Here is a 19,358-nt window from a genome sequence, read left to right on the forward strand (position 1 = left end):
TAGTACGAAATCAAAGAGGTTTTTATATTTATTATTATTAATATTATTTTTTTCATTATTTCTATTTCTTTTTTCTGTTTATACATATTATTTTTTCTATTTATATAGAATAAGTAGGGAGTCACTTTTCATTGGTAAGATAGGACTTCACTATTATAAAATTTTGGATTAATTTTATTTTAGTAATTCTTACTCTAGCTAAATTGCTATTAGATTCTCAAATTTAAAATGTTCTTCATCGGACATCAAATTATAATTAATTTTATATTAATTCAATTTTTAAATTGACTAATCAAAAGTTTGGACATATAAAAAATTGATTAATTTTCTAATTAATTAAGTAATTAATTTTTTTCCTCATTTTATTTGTAAATTGAAAAAATTGATCAATTTTTTTTTTTAAATTTTAAACTTTCTATTTATATTTGGAAATTAGATTAATATGAAACAAATTGTAAATTGAGGATTCAATGTATAATATTTTTAATTTAAAGATTCAATAAGCAATCTAATCAAAATCCGTGGTATTAAATTGCAATTAATTCCAAATTTTATATATTAATGTGAGAGATGGAAGAACTAAAAGTATAAAATATGTTGCTTAGTTTATCATTTCACAAAAACAATGTTTTGTTAAACTTAAACAATCATTTTCATGCTTTCTTCCCCCCCCAAAAAAAAAAAAAAAAAAACAAACAAACAAACAAACAACCATTATCATAAAATAATGATTAGAGTTCATTTTCATTTCATAACTTGTATTTAAAAGTTTTTTAGGAACAATTTTTTTAAAAAAAAAATTTAATTGTCACGAAGCCTTATAATTTAAATAACAGATTTAGTTCCCATAAACAGCAAAATATTTTCTTTATATTTATATAAAATACTGAAGTTTCCGTTGCCCATATACCCAATTCAATTGTTTTTTCAATTGAAAATATGATTTTCCTCTTATAAGGTTTGCCTATGTTTCAATTGAACTCTATTAGTTTCAAAAGTATTCATATTCACTTATACAATTAATTTTATTTATTTATTTATTTTTTTGGATCTTGGATGAAAATGTACAACGGGAGGAAGGTGCCCTTTGTCTAAAGCTTACGTTAAAGCCCTAAATTTAAACCTTTTTCCTCAACTTTGAAATTTCCTCTTCAATTTACTCAACAAAAGAGTTCCAAATTTTGTTTTTGAATTAATAACTTCGATTCACACAAAGTACCAACGGTCATTAGAGATAGCAGAGCTAAGTTTGCATTCAAATAGAGATTGTTTTAAAGGAAATGAATGAGAAAGAGAGACAGGAACAGTAAAAAAAAAAAAAGAGTTGATTAATCTTTAAACACATATTAGAGAGATAAAAAAAAATAAAAAATAAAAAAATTGTGTTGGAAATAAAGTTAAGAGTGGGCAGCTTTATTCCAATAGCAGATGGGTTGGATTTTTACTTGATTTTGAGGCAAAAGGAATCAAGGAAGCAGCTTTTCCCCATTAGAGGGACCATTATTATGTAATTAGTGTGTACCTCAATTTTGATGCTCTCTTTGCGTAGCCCCAAAAACTCCCATCGGGCTTGGGATTTGTATTAGAAACTCACTTCCCTACTTCTTAAGCTGCTACCAACTATTCTTCACTCCCATAACGTCCTGCTAGGCCTAATAACCAACCACAATGGCACAAAACCATGGTCCTTTATATATAAATATATTCACAGCTAAAAATTATATATTTTATGATTCTTTTTTTTATTTTTTTTATTTTTTTGCTTGGAATTATATGATTATTTATATGTACCTGTAAAATTGTCTTATTGATAGAAATTTTTGGTGCATCTTCATTATAGTCTATTTATGTAATACACATATTCTTTTGTCCATTTATGTTATTTTATTCTAAGAAATTTTTGCTGATACAAAGGCATGGAAAAATCTAAAAGCATATTTGGAAATGCGTGTATTTTTTCTTTTTACTCCCAATTTTCTACTCTCACATTGAGAATATGTACATGAAATTTTTATTTTTATTAAATGATTAAAGATGCAAAAACATATGCACTCAAACCGATGTGAAATAAATAATAATTTAATAAAAACACGAGAAAAAAATCAATATAATATTTTCAGAGAAAAATAAGGAATTCTTTTCATTTTTATTAATTATTTTTAACTCAAAGAGATAAATGAGATGACTAAAACCCAGATGAAAATGCAGTGATTTTTGGTGAATAAATGAAATGCAGAGTATTGAAAGATTTTACCTGTGTAGACGTCATAAGTGAAACGCAGCCATCTCTAGTTGTTGGTGCGCATCTATATAGAAACTTAGAAATAATTTTAATATATTCTATAAGTGACAAATATCTAATTCCCTCTCTTTGTATTTAGTGCATATTTTAATATTTATATGCATAAACGAAAGTTGCTACCGGTTAATTTAAACGGTTAAAAACCCCATCTTTTTTCACTTCTCTTTTTGTCTGGACATTATTGTCGGTAGATGATTCGCACCAAATGGAAAACTTGACCCAAAACAAAGTAAATCACAACCGTCTGATATGCATACCATATTCAGTAAAGAAAAAAATGTAATTTAATTTGGGGCAACAGAGATAGTCCATTTGGTATATTTAATATGTGGGGGACACATATGGATCTCTTTCTTCAATTTCATATCCATAAAAACTATGTTTTTATGTGAATTCATTAATTTATATAACAAAATATTTGTACACAAACCAAGTCCCAAAACCAGAATCACTTTTTCTACAAAAGCCCAAATGGAGCTTCCTCTCCAACCCCACATTCCCAGTTGTTTGAGGACCTCTCATGTCTCTGAAACTGAACCAAAGACCACCATTTTTCACTTAGTTTCTTTCAAATAATCCCTTTTCATACATTCAATGTCTTCAGCAATGAGTAAAACCAGAAACCAAAAGAAACCCACCAAACAGATCTATCAGAGCCAGAACCACCCGCCCAAGAAGACAGAAAAACCACCTTCTTGGGCTGTTGTAAGAGGCTTATTGACATGCAAACACCTTCAGACTCCACAGCTGCAAGAACAGAAGCAACAAACGGCAACGAAGCAGAAAAAGCAACAGCAAAAAGAGCAAGCAGCGGAGGAAAATGCCAAGAAATGCAAGAAGATGAAGTGCTCTGGCTCGCTGTGTAGCAACACAAAGGTCATGCACAGGCCTGAAACTGGTTCACCTGAAGTTCATAAGAAAAGGGCTTTAGTGGGCGGTTCGAGTAACAGTGAAGTATCCAGTAGATCCATGAAAGCTCCTCTGAATGAAATTAATGGAGTTGTTTCTACATCTTCTTCTTCTTTGTCTGTGTCTTCAACTTCCTCTGTTGGAGGTTCTTTTAGAGGTATGCCTTTTAGGAGATTCTCAGGTTGCTATGAGTGTAGAATGGTGGTTGATCCGGTTCTTGGATTTGCCAGAGACCCTTCTTTGAGAGGTAGTATTTGTTCTTGTCCTGAATGCGGTGAGATTTTCATGAAAGCTGAAAATCTTGAGCTTCATCAAGCTGTTAGGCATGCAGGTAATTCAACAATAACTTCAATTTTCTTTACTTCTTTTTTTCAAACACTTTCCAGAACTTATTTTTTTCTGTATTTTCTTGAAAGTTCTGAATTTTCTTTTTCAAGTTCTGAATTTTCTTTTTCTTGTCATTTCAATACTCGTAATCCCATTTCACACACACCATTTACTGATTTCCAAATCATTAAATCAAACAGTTTCCGAACTGGGTCCTGAAGACACAAGCAAGAACATAGTGGAGATCATATTCCAATCGAGCTGGCTAAAGAAACAAGTCCCAGTATGCAAAATCGACCGCATTCTCAAAGTCCACAATACCCAGAAAACCATCTCTAAATTCGAAGAGTACAGAGACTCCATCAAAGCCAAAGCCACTAAGCTACCCAAAAAGCACCCTCGCTGCATAGCAGATGGAAACGAGCTTCTCAGGTTCCATTGCACCACCTTCGTGTGCTCACTGGGTCTTAACGGTTCCACCAATCTCTGCAACTCAATCCCACAATGCAACGTTTGCAGTATAATCAAAAACGGGTTCAAAGCAGCCACCGTAGAGGCTGCTGGAAACGGGATTTTGACGACGGCGACTAGCGGAAAAGCTCACGACAAAGCGGGGGTGGCAGAGGATGGGAACGAGAAGCGAGCAATGCTGGTTTGCCGAGTGATTGCAGGGAGGGTGAAGAAGAACATGGAAGGGAATATAGACGAGTATGATTCGGTTGCTGGAGCTGTAGGGGTCTACTCCAATTTGGATGAGTTATATGTGTCAAATTCTAAGGCCATTTTGCCCTGTTTTGTTGTAATTTATGGAGGATTTTAGTTGTTGTTGTTGTTGTTTTTTTTTTTTATTTTTTTTTCCCCCAAGCACTTGTTAGTAAATAAGTGTAAGCATTCTTGCCCTTTTTTTTTTTTTTTTTTTAAAAACTTTTATAAAATGTTTCCTGATTTCCAGGAAGTGTGTTTTTTAATCATCATGATCCACCACAATCAGTCAAAAAGGAAGTTTCCCAGCTGGCTAGCTCCTCTGTTTTCGTTGTTTTTCTTTTTCTTTTTTTTTTTTCTTTTTTTTATGCTTTTGGTTTTTGTTCTTTTGTTGATGGGTTTCTCTGTTTTTTATTTATTTATTTATTTTTTTAATTTGGGATAAAACTCTGTTTTTATCTGTTATTTATTGGATTTTCAGTAAATTAAATAAAGGGTTGGTTGAATTCTTTTTATGAGCTTTTTGTACTTTGTGTTTGTTGGGTGAATGAATCCTTAGGTCAACGAGGGGTCATAAATATTTAGAGATGTGAAGGGTAAAAATTGCTAGCTGGCCTGGCCTCTCTGCTTTGTGTTTATTGGGTGAATGAATCCTTAGGTCCTTAGGTCAACCAGGGGTTCATAAATATTTAGAGATGTGAAGGGTAAAAATTGCTAGCTGGCCTGGCCTCTGTGCCAAGCACTATATGAGAAGTAAATGTAAATTATATTGTACATGTACACATGTTTTTTTTTTTTTTTAATATAAAGTTTTTATATATATATATATATATATATTTTTTTTTTTTACTTTTAGTATATGGTTTTAATAGAAAGTTGTGAACATGATTTTAATTACTATGCATGGCATTAAATGCACATTGGGGATGTGAATTTATGTGATACTATTAACGAGGGAGGAGGTTTTTTCTTGTTTTTCTTTAGCTTCAATTTTTGAAGTTTAAGTTGGGGAGGGAAAATGAAGACATAATTCTTGAGAAACTACAGACCATTAATGTCACTAAAGTTTTACTGTCCAATGTAATTAATAGTTATTCACCAAAAAAAATGTAGTTATTAATAGTTTAATGATGGCATTTGATGGGTTAACAGACGATATGGGTCTGTGGCTCTTTCCATACCAAACAAAAGGAAATAGACGTTTTGCACTTTGAGCCAGATGACATCATCAATGTTTTTGCCTTTTTCGTTTTTCGGTAAATTTTCTCAAAGACTCACCTTTTTATGGACACAATTAAGATATTAATATGTAAAAAAAAAAAAAAAATACCATAATTTTTTTTTTTTTTTGGTTGATATTTTCACAGAACAAATTCAACAAGAATTTTGGACATTTATGATTTTGGTTTTCTGCTTCCTAAGCAATTTTCTTTAGGATCCAATAGATAAATCTATCTCTTTGAGTTCTATTTGGAAATTGTTTCAGTCATTTCATTAATTAGGCTGTAATATCAACGGCAAAGTTCTTTAAAGATTAATATCCAAACAACAAAAAAAGGTTCTTCAGAGAGTGTGGAGGAACAAGAAAGTCCTCGATGATCGTTTTGCCTTTTTTTGTTTTTCCAATACAACAACTTTTGCCCAAAGTTAATCCATTCTCCAAGTTATCATAGAAAACAATAACTATAGCCAGATGGATTTCATTTTAGATTTAAAAGGTAAAAAGCCCCTAGCAGCTCAACTGGATACACAATTAAAAAAACTAAAATAGATATGATATTGGATATCACATAAAAAAGATGGACAAGTAATAATTTAACCAATCTGAGTATATATGATGGTAGCACATTCTTGATTTGTGGGTACATTTTCATCCTTGTTTTACTAATTATTGACTCTTCTTTTGTACTCATTGCCTTATAATTTGGATTTCCTTGGTTCTGATAAAAATTAAAAATAAAAGTTAAGCAAGCCAGTATGGGCTTAAAAAGTGTAATCCATTATTGGAATAATATATTATATACACCCAAATATACGTATAACTGTAGCTGTAGGAGAGTCCAGGAGTCGGTGCAAAGGAGAAAGTTTAAACCACATGGCCTAAAAATAATGGTATTAGGCTATTGGTACTTGTTCACTACCTTGACTTGTACCTAGCAAGAGTAAAATTGGCGCCAAAAAGGGAGAAAAGTTAAAAAAGACCAAAAACGAGGAATTTCTTTTCATGTTTCTTTTGTAGCTTTTATGCTGCAAATATTGGGTTTTGAGTCATGGAAAGCAGCGAAAAAAAGAGGGAATCCATATTTGACAAAGCGAAGCTCATGCATGGTGCATGATGAGAATTGAGAAAGGGAAGGGAAGTGAACAACAGAGCAGCTGAAAATGATTGATGAAGAAAGCAACATGGCGTAACAAAGAGTTTTTAATGAAGACACAAGACAGCCAACTGCTAAGAGTGTGGTGGTGGATGGCCTGGGGGTCTTGGAGGTCCTTCCATGGCAAAAAAGGGGTTGGTTTCTCTGCACCAACACTGACAATGGAGGTGGGGTTCTGATGTCTGAAGTTGGTGGGACCCACCCATGTTCTTTTTGTTTCTTCAATCTCGTTGGGTCAGGCTCAAGTGGGACGGACCAAGTTTAATTACTAGGACCATCTTATCTCTTCTCTCCATGGACCTTGGCAACTGGGATTGAGAGACATAACTAACCTTATCAAATGCTATTCATGGTTCCTTTTTGTATAACCCATCCTGGGTTTGCAAATTTAAGTGTTCCTGAAATAAAATATTTGCAAAAGAACTCCTTAATTAAGAATATGGTAGAGAAGCTCAAACTCATATAAATGAACAGCTCGAATGTGTCATGTCATGAGGCCCACAAAGCTCATTAATATCTACCAAAATTTTATTTTATTTTTGTCACTTTTAGAATAGAATTATGTACCCTCACAAAGTATTTCTAATTCATGATAATCCATCAGTATAGGATTAAATGCTATAATTAGGTACGCCTAAACTCACACATGTGAATGGCATCTTTTGTTGTCTAAGACGTCAAATGTAAGGAAAACTGTGCACTACTGAAAATTATCGGTTGCTCATATTCTACGAACTGTCACAATCTTCTATTGCACCACCCATCGCCTTCAATTCATTTTGTAGCTTTTTCTTCTTGCCTACAATTCCCTGTTGACACAAGTATTCCGTCTAAGAATTCACCACACAAACAAAAAATAAAAAATAAAAAATAAAATTCCGTCTAAAATGGAGTGTTCCTAAGATTAGAACATTCAATATACAACATTCAATTTGCTAAATAATTGGTTGTCTCACCATCTGAGAATGATGAGGTTACCCAAAAATGACAGTGGAAAACTGATGCTGATTGCTGAACAAAAACTAATGAAACCTGTGTAAACCCTTGGGATATAGCTGGCACTTTGGCTTGTATATTCTTAATCCCCAAGATCTTTAAAGAAACCATGGTTTTAGTACAATGTAGAAGACCTGCATTCAGACAAATTAACTGAATAACAAAGACAAAACAATAGGCAATAGAAAAGACAAGTGTTTAAAATAGGAGGGGGAAAGAGAGAGAGAGAGATGAAAGGATCAGTATTTTTCACCATTTCCCTGTAACAGATCAAAATGGACACCTTGACACAGAGACAAAGCAATACCAGATGTTTTGGTGTTCACATATTTTGAACAAATAAAAGAAAACAAGCAATTAGGCAGACAAAAACACCCTCTCTGGACTTCGACACCAACAGCTACCTTTTCGTTTTTTTGGAGATTTTGTCCTATCAAAGTATATGTGTTCCAACTGTTCAATAAAAATGATCCGGTGATTTACCTCATGTAGCCTGTAGATACTTGGCTGCAAGCTTTGATAGATACTATTATCCAGAGACCTAAAATTATCAGTGTCCAAGTCTTTTTAAGACATAACCTGCGCCTTATACTTCAAAAAGCAACATTTCTCAACTTGAAATCTCAATCCAACTTTTTCCTGCTTCTTTAGCACCCACTTTTTTGACAGATTTTCTCATTTTGCTTAAATCATCCCACTTACCGAGTGCCGCATAGACATTTGAAAGTGTCACATAGGTGGAAGGGTTTTCTGGTAAGGTTGCTAGAAGATTTTTATCAATGATATTAACCAGTTCTATATTATTGTGAGTTTGACAGGCCCCAAGCAAGGATCTCCATATGGTTTGGTTGGGTTCACATGGCATTGCAGTAATCAACTTTTCTGCCTCTTCAAAACGCCCAGCTTGACCAAGAAGGTCAACCATGCAATTATAATGCTCTACATAAGTTTCTAACCCTTTTTCAGTTTTCATGGAATTAAATATGGCCAATGCCTCATCAACCAAACCAGCATGTCTACAGGCGGAAAGAACACCTAGATAGGTGATTTCATTTGGCTTCAGTCCTGATTTTACCATCTCATGAAAATAATTAATAGCTGCTTCTGCTCTTCCGTTTTGCCCACAACCCACAATTATTCCAGTCCAACAAATAGTGTCGCGTTCTGGTGTACACTCAAACAAAGCCAAACCATCATCAATTTCACCACATTTTGAATACATATCAATTAGGGATGTTAGCATAACTCCCTCATATTCATATCCGCTCTTGATACAGAAAGCATGGATCTGTTTGCCACTTCTAAGAGATGTTAAACTGGAGCAAGCTTTCAGAATACTTGAAATGACAAATTGATCTACTCGAATATCCAAATTAACCATGTCTCTAAACAGTGAAAAAGCAAACCAGTGTAGTCCCATTTTAGCACACCCAGCAATCAAACCTGACCAAGCTACAGTGTCTTTCTTTGGAAGTCTATGAAACAATCGCATTGCATCCTTAATACTCCCCATTCGTGCATAAAAGTCTATAAGAATGCTTCCAATGACATCATCTAATTCATATCCAGTAGTGACAGCCAGACCATGAACTTGAAGCCCAAGTCTCAAACTTTGTAAGTTGATGCAGGCTTTTAAAGCACCACTGAAAGTGTAGGAGTCCAAATATGCACCAGACCGATGAACTTGAGAAACTATATTCAGAGCTGCACTATTGTGTTCGTTAATGACATAGCCAGAAAGCATAGAATTCCAAATTGCCAAGCTATCAGAAATGGAACTAGAGTATTGAGCAAACAGATTTTCTGCTGCAACCAATTTATTGCAATCAGAATACATATCAATCAGGGCTGACACAGTAAAACATCCATATTCAAAACCTGACTTTATAACATAACAGTGGATCTGTTTTCCAAAAGCTAATAGACCATGACGACCGCATGTCTTTAGAACACATGGGAATGTAAATCCATCAAGTTTAAGGCCCTCTTGGTGCATCCTACATACAAATTCAGAACCATCTGGGCTTTCTTTATCTGTGAAACCGGCAATAATGCTGTTCCAAGAAACAACATTTGGTTTTGGCATTCTATTAAATAGATCCACTGCATCCTCCATCATACCAGCTTTACTATAACCTGAAATGATAGTATTCCACGTGGTTGAATTTGGAAACAAAATCCCATCAAACACATTCTTAGCATCACCCAAACTCCCACATTTGACATACATATCCAAAAGGCTATTCATCAAAACAATGTCAGACTCCAGCCTATCATCAGATATTCTTTTATGAATCAATTTGCCAAATTTAAGGTCTCGTACAAGACCACAAGCTCTGAGCACAGCAGAGTACATAAAACCATTAGGTGTCCCGGATTCGGACTCCAACATGTGGTTGAATAATCCGAGAGCTTCACCATGTCTTCCAACATCGTTATATGCAGAGACCATGGTCGTCCATGTAACGACGTTCTTGTCAGGCATTTCATCGAACACCTTACGTGCATCTTTGGAATCATGAAATGCCACATACATGGAGATCAAATTGTTAGCAAGGAATATGTCATTCAAGCAGCCAGTTTTAACCAAATGAGAATGAAATGCTTTCCCATGGTTGAATGCCTGAACTCGGCCGCAATGGCGCAGAGCTGTGGCAATACGACTCAAGTCCATAATAATTACAGCAATGAAGGAAGGAGTTCATAAACCGCCATTCAATCTCACGGAACTACTCTGTGACCGGGAATTGGCGCCAAATTACTCTGCACATAGCAGAGGTTTAACTTAAGCCATAGCGTGAACTCCACACAGACAATTTAAGGTTTATATTTCGGACGATACACATGTAAATTTTCTGTGTATATGTACACACACACACACACACACACACACACATATATATATATATATATATACTATTTACGTAATTTTCTTTGATGAGCAGGATTGAATTTAAAATTTTCTGAATTGTTTCATTTTTTATTAAAATAAACTTCGAATGATATATTATCTTAAAAAAGAGTTCGAATGATATATTTGTATCATTCAGAATTGTTACCAAAATAACGTGCTTGTTTTGAGATTAACTAGTTTCACATTATCTTAAAACTTTTAATAACATTAAACTTTTAAAAACATTAATTTAATATGTGAATATTTCTTATTCAATTTAAAATTCTATGTTTTGTTTAATTATGCAAAATAAAAAAATATTAATTATTCTTTATCAAGTGAATTACTAGTAAATCTCTTGAATAATATATTTCTTAATTATTAAAGTGCTATTAATTATTCTTTATTAAATGAATAACTTGTAAATATGTTAAATAATATATTTCTTAATTATGTTTCTAAATTTGTCTGAACTATTTTTTATTTTTTTTACACAAAAAAAAAAAGAGAATTTTTGTCCGAACTCTTTTTTGTGAACTTTTTTTTTTTGGGGCTGAAGAAGAAATTGTCTGAACTTAATAATGAAGTAAATGCGAATGATACTAATATATTTTTATTTATAAAAAACTTTTTGTTGAAATTAAACTATGACATCAATTCCAAAACTTAACATTAAAAAAAAAAAAAAAAAAAAAAAAAAAAAAAACCTCGATTCCAAAACTTAACATTAAAAAAAAAAAAAAAAAAAAAAAAAAAAAAAAACCTCGAAATTTTCGTTACCTTTTTTACCCATGTCTCAAATGTGAAATTGTTCTTCCGTTTGAAGAAGTGTATGAGCTAAAAATACACATTAATTTGAGAGATCTTAACTTTATAAGTCGATAACCAAAAGCCAAATGAAGCAATATACAATGAAACAAACCATGCAAATTACCAATTTGTACGAGATTTTTGACATATTGGAATATTCAAAACAATGCGTATACTCTTTGCTATGCCAAAATTGTTTTTCAGAATACCCAAAAAAAAAAAAATTACATGTGAAAGATGTAACACCCTTTAGAAGCTCCTACAAAGATTTTATCTATGGTGATTTTCAACCTAATAACTAACAAAGGGAAAACAAACCACAATACAAACTCTAGGTCAGGGCTTGGAAGCCATTTACACATGTAAAAACAAAAGAAAGCTCTGAAATTCTGTTTTTATGTTATACAAAGTTGGGCAGTTTCCGACCATGCTACAGCCAGCTTGTACTTCAGCTCCGCTGCTTGGCAACCTTTAACCAGAGAAAAGGTGAGTCCCTATATCTCCCATACAAAAGTATAAAGAATGACTTGAATAAAGGAATTCACTCTAGTCAAATTTGGAAAACCCACATTTCGCCTTAATGAATACATGACCAATGCCCACCTGTTCCCAGCATTTAGAGACCTGCTCCATGAACCAATTAGATGTATATATAGTTGATTGCAATGTGAGAAATTCCACTAGCATGAAGTCTGTTTGTCATGTAGCAGCATGGACGTGAAAATCACAAATGCATATTTGAGCCAATTCCAGTGTTTTGAGGTTTCTGGAGGCACCTACATTCTGGAAAGGGGTAAGTGTACACAGAAGATTTCCGGTTAAATTTTTTCACTCTCGGTACTATCGATCCTTTGCGGTCACTTTCAGCTAGCATTGCTTGCATCTCATCCTTAAAACCCTTCCAACTGCTAACCAATATGCAGAAAAAAGTTAAGATGTGCCTAAAAGGCATTGTCACATAATTGCTTTGAATTTGACTCAAACATGAAAGACATGATTTGAATGTTCAGTGAACGTAAGTAGATAGAGTTAAAACTAATTGTACATGTATGGAGCAGAGTACCTGGTATCCTTATCCTGTAGCAGAAGAACAAGCTTGCGTTTATCGGGCTTAATAGTCTTCGCATGTCCACCATAGAGGAATCTACGATGACCCATTAGAAAATGAGGGAAGTTTCCACCCTGTGTCGTCACAAAAATCTCACTAAACAAGCATACTGTGTAGTCTAAAGCTGCCAATCTCGAAGAATATCCCTACAATAAGAGAAAACCAGCATCAGAGCATGCAAATTTCATTTGGGCAAGTCAAAATAAGGTGAACATACAACAATAGAGTACATTATCTAACCAAAGAAACATGCTAAAAGCTAGACTAAGATGACAATCTAAGAAAATACAACCTTTCTTGAAACTGGAATCAACTAAGGATCCTCTTTTAACTAATTGAATCATCTGATATCATACACCTGTATGATTGGTCAGAAAATTCAGGAATTGTTTTCGTTAATTATTAGCCTCTGAAACATTTCTCTGTCATGAATTACGAAAGACTTCATTAGCTCCATTGTTTACTCAAATTACTGATCCAGACAATGCATTTCCAAACACTAAATCTCTAAGGTCAATTCCATGTTTCACAACGAATGCTAACCTGAACCATGAGTGACTACTACTATTGCAATTCATCACAAAAATCAGAGCTAACAAGCTAATTTTACCTCAAAAGGAGCTAGCTCTTCTGAGGATGCAAGAGATTCCTTGGTATGCAGGTAGGGAAACATCTTTAGTAGAGGAGCTAAATGTTTCTCTGCCTGGTATATTTTTCCTGAAGCCAAATAGATTGATGTGTTGTTATCAAATCCCATCCCACGTAGCATCAATCCGACCTACTCTGACAAGACAATGCACAACAAAAAGAGTCATTATTTCCTTATAACAAACAACTATGTGACGGAAAATAACAAATGTATTGAGTTGTAAAGGAATTGTAAAGGATGGAATTCATTATTGTAGGACATCACGTCTTGACTAAACTAGTCACAAGACTCACAACCACAAACCAATCTCTGATTTTCACTCCTCTCGTCAGTGTTGTACCTTTCTCATGAATCCTATACTAGTATACGATTTACTAGGGGGGAAAATATTAAGAAAAAAGTGTCGCATTAGTTGTAATGACAAGACCTTATGGCACTTGACTTTATCGAAGAAGTGACTTACTAAAAGCATTGGATTACAAAAATATATATATATATATATATATCTAAATGCAAGTAAATTATTTATATTTATAAAAAAGTAAATCATTAGAAAAGGCTTAGCTCAAAGTCCTACAAGTATCAAAAGCTATAAAAGTGATCCACATTTTATATACCTCTAAGGGGGTAAGTGGACATTTTCCTTGAATTCGATTGAGACCAGGTAAAATGACACGCCCTTTCTGTTTGAATTTCAACCGCCACCCTTTTTCTCTAATTGAATCCATTTCAATCTTTTCAGCCTCTCCACCACCATACAAGCAGCATGAGAAGGCCACCATGTCCTAATGGTAAGAAATAGAATAATAATTAGTTTAAATTTTGTTGACCTCTTTAACATAAGAACGAAATACTTTCTTACAAAATGGAAAATAAGCATTCTTATTACCTCCTCAAACCGAAGGTGGACTGAAACATACTTTCCACCTGTCCTTGAGCTCTTTTCAATCATACGATTAACTAGTTTCTTTGCAAGAGCTGAAATGGGAGAAGAGAACCTCAGTGCTTCATAGTTAACTAGGCATCTTAGATGTTGAATATGAGGAGGGACATTCATTGCCAATCTATTAGCAAATGGAGCTATGCGGATAACCCTGCATCAGATAAACAACAACAGACTTTACTTTAAATATCAATATTGTCAGAAGCTGAAGTGCGTAACAACTTCTTTACAGTTCCCACTCAGTTGAATATAACAGATGATTCAGAAGAGAAAGAAGAGCAAACCTACCCTAGCCTCATCAGAACAGGATAAACTTCTCCCATATAATAGCCAACAGAAGCCCAAGCTTGGACACGGAGGCTATGTATATTAGTAATGTTATTATCATATCTCTCCATTAATGACTCAGGTAGCTCTTTAACCACTTTAACATAGCCATCAAGGGCAGCTATGAAATGATCTTCATCATATATATCACCAAACTTACTGCAAATAACAGAAATTTAATTGTTGTAGAAAAACAAGTGTAAAAATTTTGCTAAGTAGTGAAACAATTTAAAATTTTAATAACTAAAATAAAACTCCAAATCACACAGAGGAAGACAGTCGCACTATTCAAATTGCCTTTCAGACTCAACCAAAACCATGCAGCATCAGTGCAGGCTATTAGCTACCTCTAGAATTTGTATAGGTTTGCCAAGTTTTAAAAATACGTTAGCAGTAAAAGTAATTTCTCTTTTCAAAATAGATCTCATTGTCAAGAGCTATTTGGTTTCAAGAGAATAAAACTTCTGAAGCAATACAGTTACTAACCTTGGATCCCTCCAAACATTATGGAATTCAAAACGAGGTATAACTAAAATTGCATTCAAAAGTCCAGCTACAGCCACAGCATTGCATATCTGCCAAAACATTATTTAATTATATGAAGAAATCGTAGAGGACACATAGAAGGTAAAGACTGGTGCAAATATATCAAAGTATGGATATCTTTTGTCCTTAACGTCCTACATAGTTTAGAAGAAAATGAATAAATAAATAAATAAAGAAGAAGAAGCAGAAATACAACTGGTGACGATTGGCAATGCATGTCAGCAGTACTAAAAGATTAACATACCGCAGATCGCTGTTGGTTAAGACCACCATTAGCCTCAACGATCAAGTATCCAACAGAGCCAAGGGACTCTGAAATTCAATGGCAAAAGATCAGAGAAATGTAACACTCAAAATGCCATCTCAAATATTTGCATCAATATGACAAATTTATAGCATAACTAATGATTAAGTGTGTATATATATAACGGGGAAGAGAGAGAGAGAGAGAGAGAGAGAGAGAGAGAGAGAGAGAGAGAGAGAGAGAGGGGTCCAGGGTCCAGGTCCAATTCCCCTGAGGGGAATTAAATACATATACACATATATTTCCTTTCTTTTTCAAAGAAAGTTTATACAACCAAACAAGAGACACTATGAAATTGCAATTCCCAAGCTACCTTTCCCATAAAGCATATTGGACATTCTGAACTAAATACTCAGAAGCAATCTCATTAAGAGATTGCGAATGATAGTGCATACCCTGCTGTTGTTGAGCTGTTGAATTTGGACAAGGCTTCTGCTCTTTCAATCTCCTTTGGGGTTTGTGTCCCCACACAGAGGACAGCTGCAACAAGAAGCATGAAACATGTAATCTTTGCTCCTTACAAATTGTGCATATTCAAAGGAAAAATAAACGATTAGACTTACTTTGGTATTCTCAAACTAAAAATATCCAACTTCATTCTCACTACTTAGCAAATGTCATAGGCAACACATTTCTAATATGATTTGAAATTATCATGCCATCACCTTAACAAACGTAGAGAAGTATAAAAAATAATATAATAAACAAAAAATGTCAAGAGAATAGATAATCTTATCTTCTTAAGAGATGGATCTTGCTCTCAAAGTCAATATAATTCATCAGGGACGATGATTTTTTACGCATTTTGTATTGTAAGAAGATGAATTTATTTATGACTCTATGAACCAATCAGCTTATAGGAACAATTATCTTTTCTTTATTCATTAATTGAAAAATATACACACATATATATATAACACAATGACCTTTTAATATCAATTCAGTGTCATTGTCCATGAAACATAGAGAAAGGCGCAAAAAAATAAATGTCAAACTTGGTATCATAAGAAACCTACTTAGAAGTCAACATTCTTCAAATCCCCAACCAGCGACCAATGGTAGTGTTCACTACCAGAAGGAAGAAGAAACAGACAACCAAATACAAATGCCCAAGTTACTAAAATCCCTAATGATTGGTGCTTTGAATCCTTAATTTGGAGTTGCCGTTACAAGCATTCACATTTAAGTTCAACCCTCCTCACAACGTACTAGTAATTCCTTCTACTTGGAAGAAAGCACTTGTATAAAATTCATAATAAAATATTCTTTTTTATAATATGAAATTCATGTTAAGAAACAGAGACGCACGTCAAACCCCAATATGGCAATCGAGAAGCATCCTTTCAAACAATAAATAAATAAATAAAATAAAACAACTGCCCTCTTGTTTGTTAGATCGGAAAATTGTACCCAAAAAAAGAAAACTAATCAAACTTCCAAGTCAGAACCTGATGGATTATGCTGCAAATAGGTTCGTTTTAGACACAGTTTTTTTCTTTACCTCTCAGCATCAAACTCTAAAGTTAGAAATCGTTTTTCGTTTACTTATCTTTTACTCATTATTATTATTTTTTTCTGCCGAACAATTATTATCTCACATTTTCCTGGAAATCAAACAGAAAAGGAAAAAAAACAAAAAACAAAAAAAAATGAAAAATAAAAAGAACACAAAAAGGGAAAGAAACCCATGAAGCAAAACCTGAATTGCGGTGGAATTATCAAATTGAATGTCAGGCCAGAGCCTCTGAAACGTCTCGCGGCTACGATACACCGAACCAGGAGGAGAAGACAGGCCCACGAGAGCAGAGAAGGGACCCACGCACATGAGCAGCCCAGAGACGTAAAGCAGAGGCAGAACCAGCAAGTACCGGAGCTTCCGCCGGAAAATAATACCGCCGGCGAGTGTCGACTGACATTTAGACCGTACACGCCGGCGGGAATGGTTGAAACTGGAGTACTGGCGGCGCGGCGACGGCGGTGGGCTCGGAGAGTTGCTGCCGCTGCTCTCGCTGGCATAGCCATTAGCATTGTGGTGATGGGTTTTGGTTTTCATCGCAATGCCGGTTCATACAACAAAAACATATACAAGAAAGATACTCTCTCTCTCACACTCTAATCGCTCTTTTCTCTCTCTCTCTCTCTCTCTCTCTCTCTCTCTGTCTTTTGCGTCTTCAATGCGACAATTCAGATGAAGAAAGCTGCAGAGGCAACTCTAGAGAGAGAGAGACAGAGAGAAATCTCAAAGATTCGAAGGGAGAAAATAAAAAGGAAGTGGGGTTTTTGAGTTCATGTGAACAGGGTCTTGGCATCTAGCAATCTGTGTTTTGTAGCTCGAAGTTGGATTTTTTTTTTATTACTTTTTTTTTTTTTTCCAAAACAGTATCTGAGACAAAGGCAGTGCTTTGGCAGACTGGCTTCGAGAGAGAGCCACTGATAGTACGGACAGTAGAAGAGAGAGAGAGAGAGAGAGAGGTGAAGCTTCCCGTTTTGGATTTTAACGTCAAAAAAAAGCCGAAAAAGATTTCTACTTTGCTGCCGGGTAATTCTCTGCGTTTTTTCAATGTCCCACTTTCTAGTTTTCGAGCTGATAAGTATTTCTCTCTTTTTCCAATTGTTTTGGAGTCAATATCTAGCTGAGACAATAATTTCTTTTCGTGAATAGTTGAGATGATAATCCGCTTAGAGTAGTTTCTTGTTTTGCATTTTTGGTAAAGGTTGGTGGTTGTTCATATTTATTGCATGTATTATCCTTACTATTACTTTGAAAACATCCAATCTCTAAATGCTAAATTTGCCTTTTAATGAATCATTGACTTTACTATAAAATTACATTAAAATTTAATTCTAGCCACCATTGGAAATCCTAGTAATATTGGTCTTTTTTTTTTTTTTCTTTTTTGCTGAATACCTTGTAATATTGGCCTTATAGCTCACTTTCTATTTCCCTTATTATTCTATTATATTATGTTGAAATTAACGAATTTTACGTTGTAATATTATTATATTATAAAATTCCTAATTAATATTACTTAATTTAAATTAAACAAATACAAAATAAATTGATAAAGAATATGAATTATTTTGACAATCTTTTTCACCTTTTCTTTTCTTTTTTTTTTTTTTAAAAATGGAACAGACTTTAACTAACTGCCCAGAGAAACCAAAAAAAAAAAAAAAAAAAAAAGGAAAACAGAGAAAACAGAGAGAAATCGATAAATATGGTTAGCCGAGCTGTTGGATGGTTGAAGCCGCTTGCTTAGTCTAGGGCTTAGCCAAGCCGACTCGTGTAGAACGTCAGAATATTGACACTATAGCATTTGGTCTTTTGGGTTTGGAGGTGGAATACCGGTTGTAACAGTTTCGGACCGGCTACAGCCGGTCAGCAATGGCGTGGCCTCCGGGTTTGTTTGTCCCTTCCATCGCTGCGATTATTCACTTTTGTGTATTATTCTAATATTTGTTTTCGGGTTTTTATACTACCATGTATTCTGGTCGACCATAACTTTTGCACTCTCACATTTGCACTCGTATACCCTGTTTCTTTTCTATATGTGTGTATATATATATATATATATTTTTTTTTTTTTAAGTTTAGAAAGCTCATAGTCACGTGGCATTGTTTTGGCTGACAATTCCAGTTAACGTGTCAGAACTAAATCTAATTATTTTTAATGATTTCGTTAACGTATTCCTAATGATGTTTTGTACTTCGAATTTTGTTTTTTTTTTTTTTAATTTTAATCGCATGCGGAGCAAACAAATGGCAAGACCAAACTCGCTTGTAGGCAAGTTGAAAACACCAGCCATTTTAATGCTCCAACCTAATTAAAAACCACATCTTATTATCCTACAATATTGTTAATAATCTTGTTGTGGGTTTTAGATGCTAATATAATATATATATATATATATATTATTTATGATTTAATCACCATCAAGTAAGGAGGCTCTACTTATTTCATTATATGTTTGAACAGCACAATTAATTGTGTGAAAGTCATTTGACAAACAAATTATTACAAAATAATAATAATAATAATAATAGTAGTAATAATAATAAGAATAATATTATTATTGTGAAATTGTGGATTAAAATGGGTTGCATTCATGTTGGATTTAACTTGACATTGCATATAAAAATAGATTATATGGGATCATATATAATTA

General features: G+C 33.9%; 3 protein-coding genes across 8 annotated transcripts; 1 reads left to right on the top strand and 2 right to left on the bottom strand.

Annotated features, from left to right (window-relative positions):
* The first annotated feature begins 2,680 nt into the window (after nucleotides 1–2,680).
* On the top strand, nucleotides 2,681–4,536 carry LOC107421015 (uncharacterized). Its single transcript, XM_016030132.4, has 2 exons — nucleotides 2,681–3,542; nucleotides 3,739–4,536. The coding sequence occupies exons 1-2, from the start codon at nucleotides 2,897–2,899 to the stop codon at nucleotides 4,356–4,358; spliced, it is 1,266 nt and encodes a 421-aa protein (XP_015885618.2). The 5' UTR covers nucleotides 2,681–2,896; the 3' UTR covers nucleotides 4,359–4,536.
* A 1,548-nt stretch (nucleotides 4,537–6,084) lies between these two features.
* LOC107421014 (pentatricopeptide repeat-containing protein At4g08210) lies at nucleotides 6,085–10,596 on the bottom strand. Of its 2 annotated transcripts, none has more exons than XM_025074451.3 (4): nucleotides 8,095–10,596; nucleotides 7,648–7,745; nucleotides 7,260–7,424; nucleotides 6,085–7,013 (listed from the first exon to the last, which is right to left on the bottom strand). In XM_025074451.3, exon 1 carries the CDS (start codon nucleotides 10,283–10,285, stop codon nucleotides 8,222–8,224), a length of 2,064 nt encoding a protein of 687 aa, XP_024930219.3. In that variant the 5' UTR covers nucleotides 10,286–10,596; the 3' UTR covers nucleotides 6,085–7,013; nucleotides 7,260–7,424; nucleotides 7,648–7,745; nucleotides 8,095–8,221. The 2 variants fall into 2 exon arrangements, with proteins under 2 accessions (XP_024930219.3, XP_015885617.3); XM_016030131.4 differs by having other exon boundaries at nucleotides 6,086–7,013; nucleotides 7,572–7,745.
* Nucleotides 10,597–11,463: 867 nt separating this feature from the next.
* Nucleotides 11,464–17,762, bottom strand: LOC107421012 (O-fucosyltransferase 10). 5 transcript variants are annotated; one of them, XR_003056446.3, is made up of 11 exons: nucleotides 16,891–17,758; nucleotides 15,587–15,671; nucleotides 15,132–15,199; nucleotides 14,828–14,916; nucleotides 14,303–14,500; nucleotides 13,961–14,165; nucleotides 13,689–13,856; nucleotides 13,033–13,200; nucleotides 12,378–12,568; nucleotides 11,918–12,222; nucleotides 11,464–11,783 (listed from the first exon to the last, which is right to left on the bottom strand). XR_003056446.3 is itself a non-coding variant. In XM_025075200.3 (10 exons), exons 1-10 carry the CDS (start codon nucleotides 17,242–17,244, stop codon nucleotides 12,039–12,041), a joined length of 1,710 nt encoding a protein of 569 aa, XP_024930968.2. In that variant the 5' UTR covers nucleotides 17,245–17,758; the 3' UTR covers nucleotides 11,464–12,038. The 5 variants fall into 5 exon arrangements, 3 of the variants coding, with proteins under 3 accessions (XP_024930968.2, XP_015885613.2, XP_060673771.1); XR_003056445.3 differs by having other exon boundaries at nucleotides 11,884–12,222; XM_025075200.3 differs by having other exon boundaries at nucleotides 11,464–12,222.
* Between the last annotated feature and the right edge of the window lie 1,596 nt (nucleotides 17,763–19,358).

This window comes from Ziziphus jujuba, chromosome 5 (genome assembly GCF_031755915.1).
Source record: "Ziziphus jujuba cultivar Dongzao chromosome 5, ASM3175591v1".
Classification (NCBI taxonomy): domain Eukaryota; kingdom Viridiplantae; phylum Streptophyta; class Magnoliopsida; order Rosales; family Rhamnaceae; genus Ziziphus; species Ziziphus jujuba.

Coding starts and splice junctions, on each gene's coding strand:
- LOC107421012 (XM_025075200.3), bottom strand. CDS start 17,244: ATGAAAACCAAAACCCATCACCACAATGCTAATGGCTATGCCAGCGAG. Junction 13,857..13,960: donor TCCACCTTCGGTTTGAGGAG/GTAATAAGAATG, acceptor TCTTACCATTAG/GACATGGTGGCCTTCTCATG. Junction 12,569..13,032: donor AAGAGCTAGCTCCTTTTGAG/GTAAAATTAGCT, acceptor CTCTTATTGTAG/GGATATTCTTCGAGATTGGC.
- LOC107421014 (XM_025074451.3), bottom strand. CDS start 10,285: ATGGACTTGAGTCGTATTGCCACAGCTCTGCGCCATTGCGGCCGAGTT.
- LOC107421015 (XM_016030132.4), top strand. CDS start 2,897: ATGTCTTCAGCAATGAGTAAAACCAGAAACCAAAAGAAACCCACCAAA. Junction 3,543..3,738: donor TCAAGCTGTTAGGCATGCAG/GTAATTCAACAA, acceptor TAAATCAAACAG/TTTCCGAACTGGGTCCTGAA.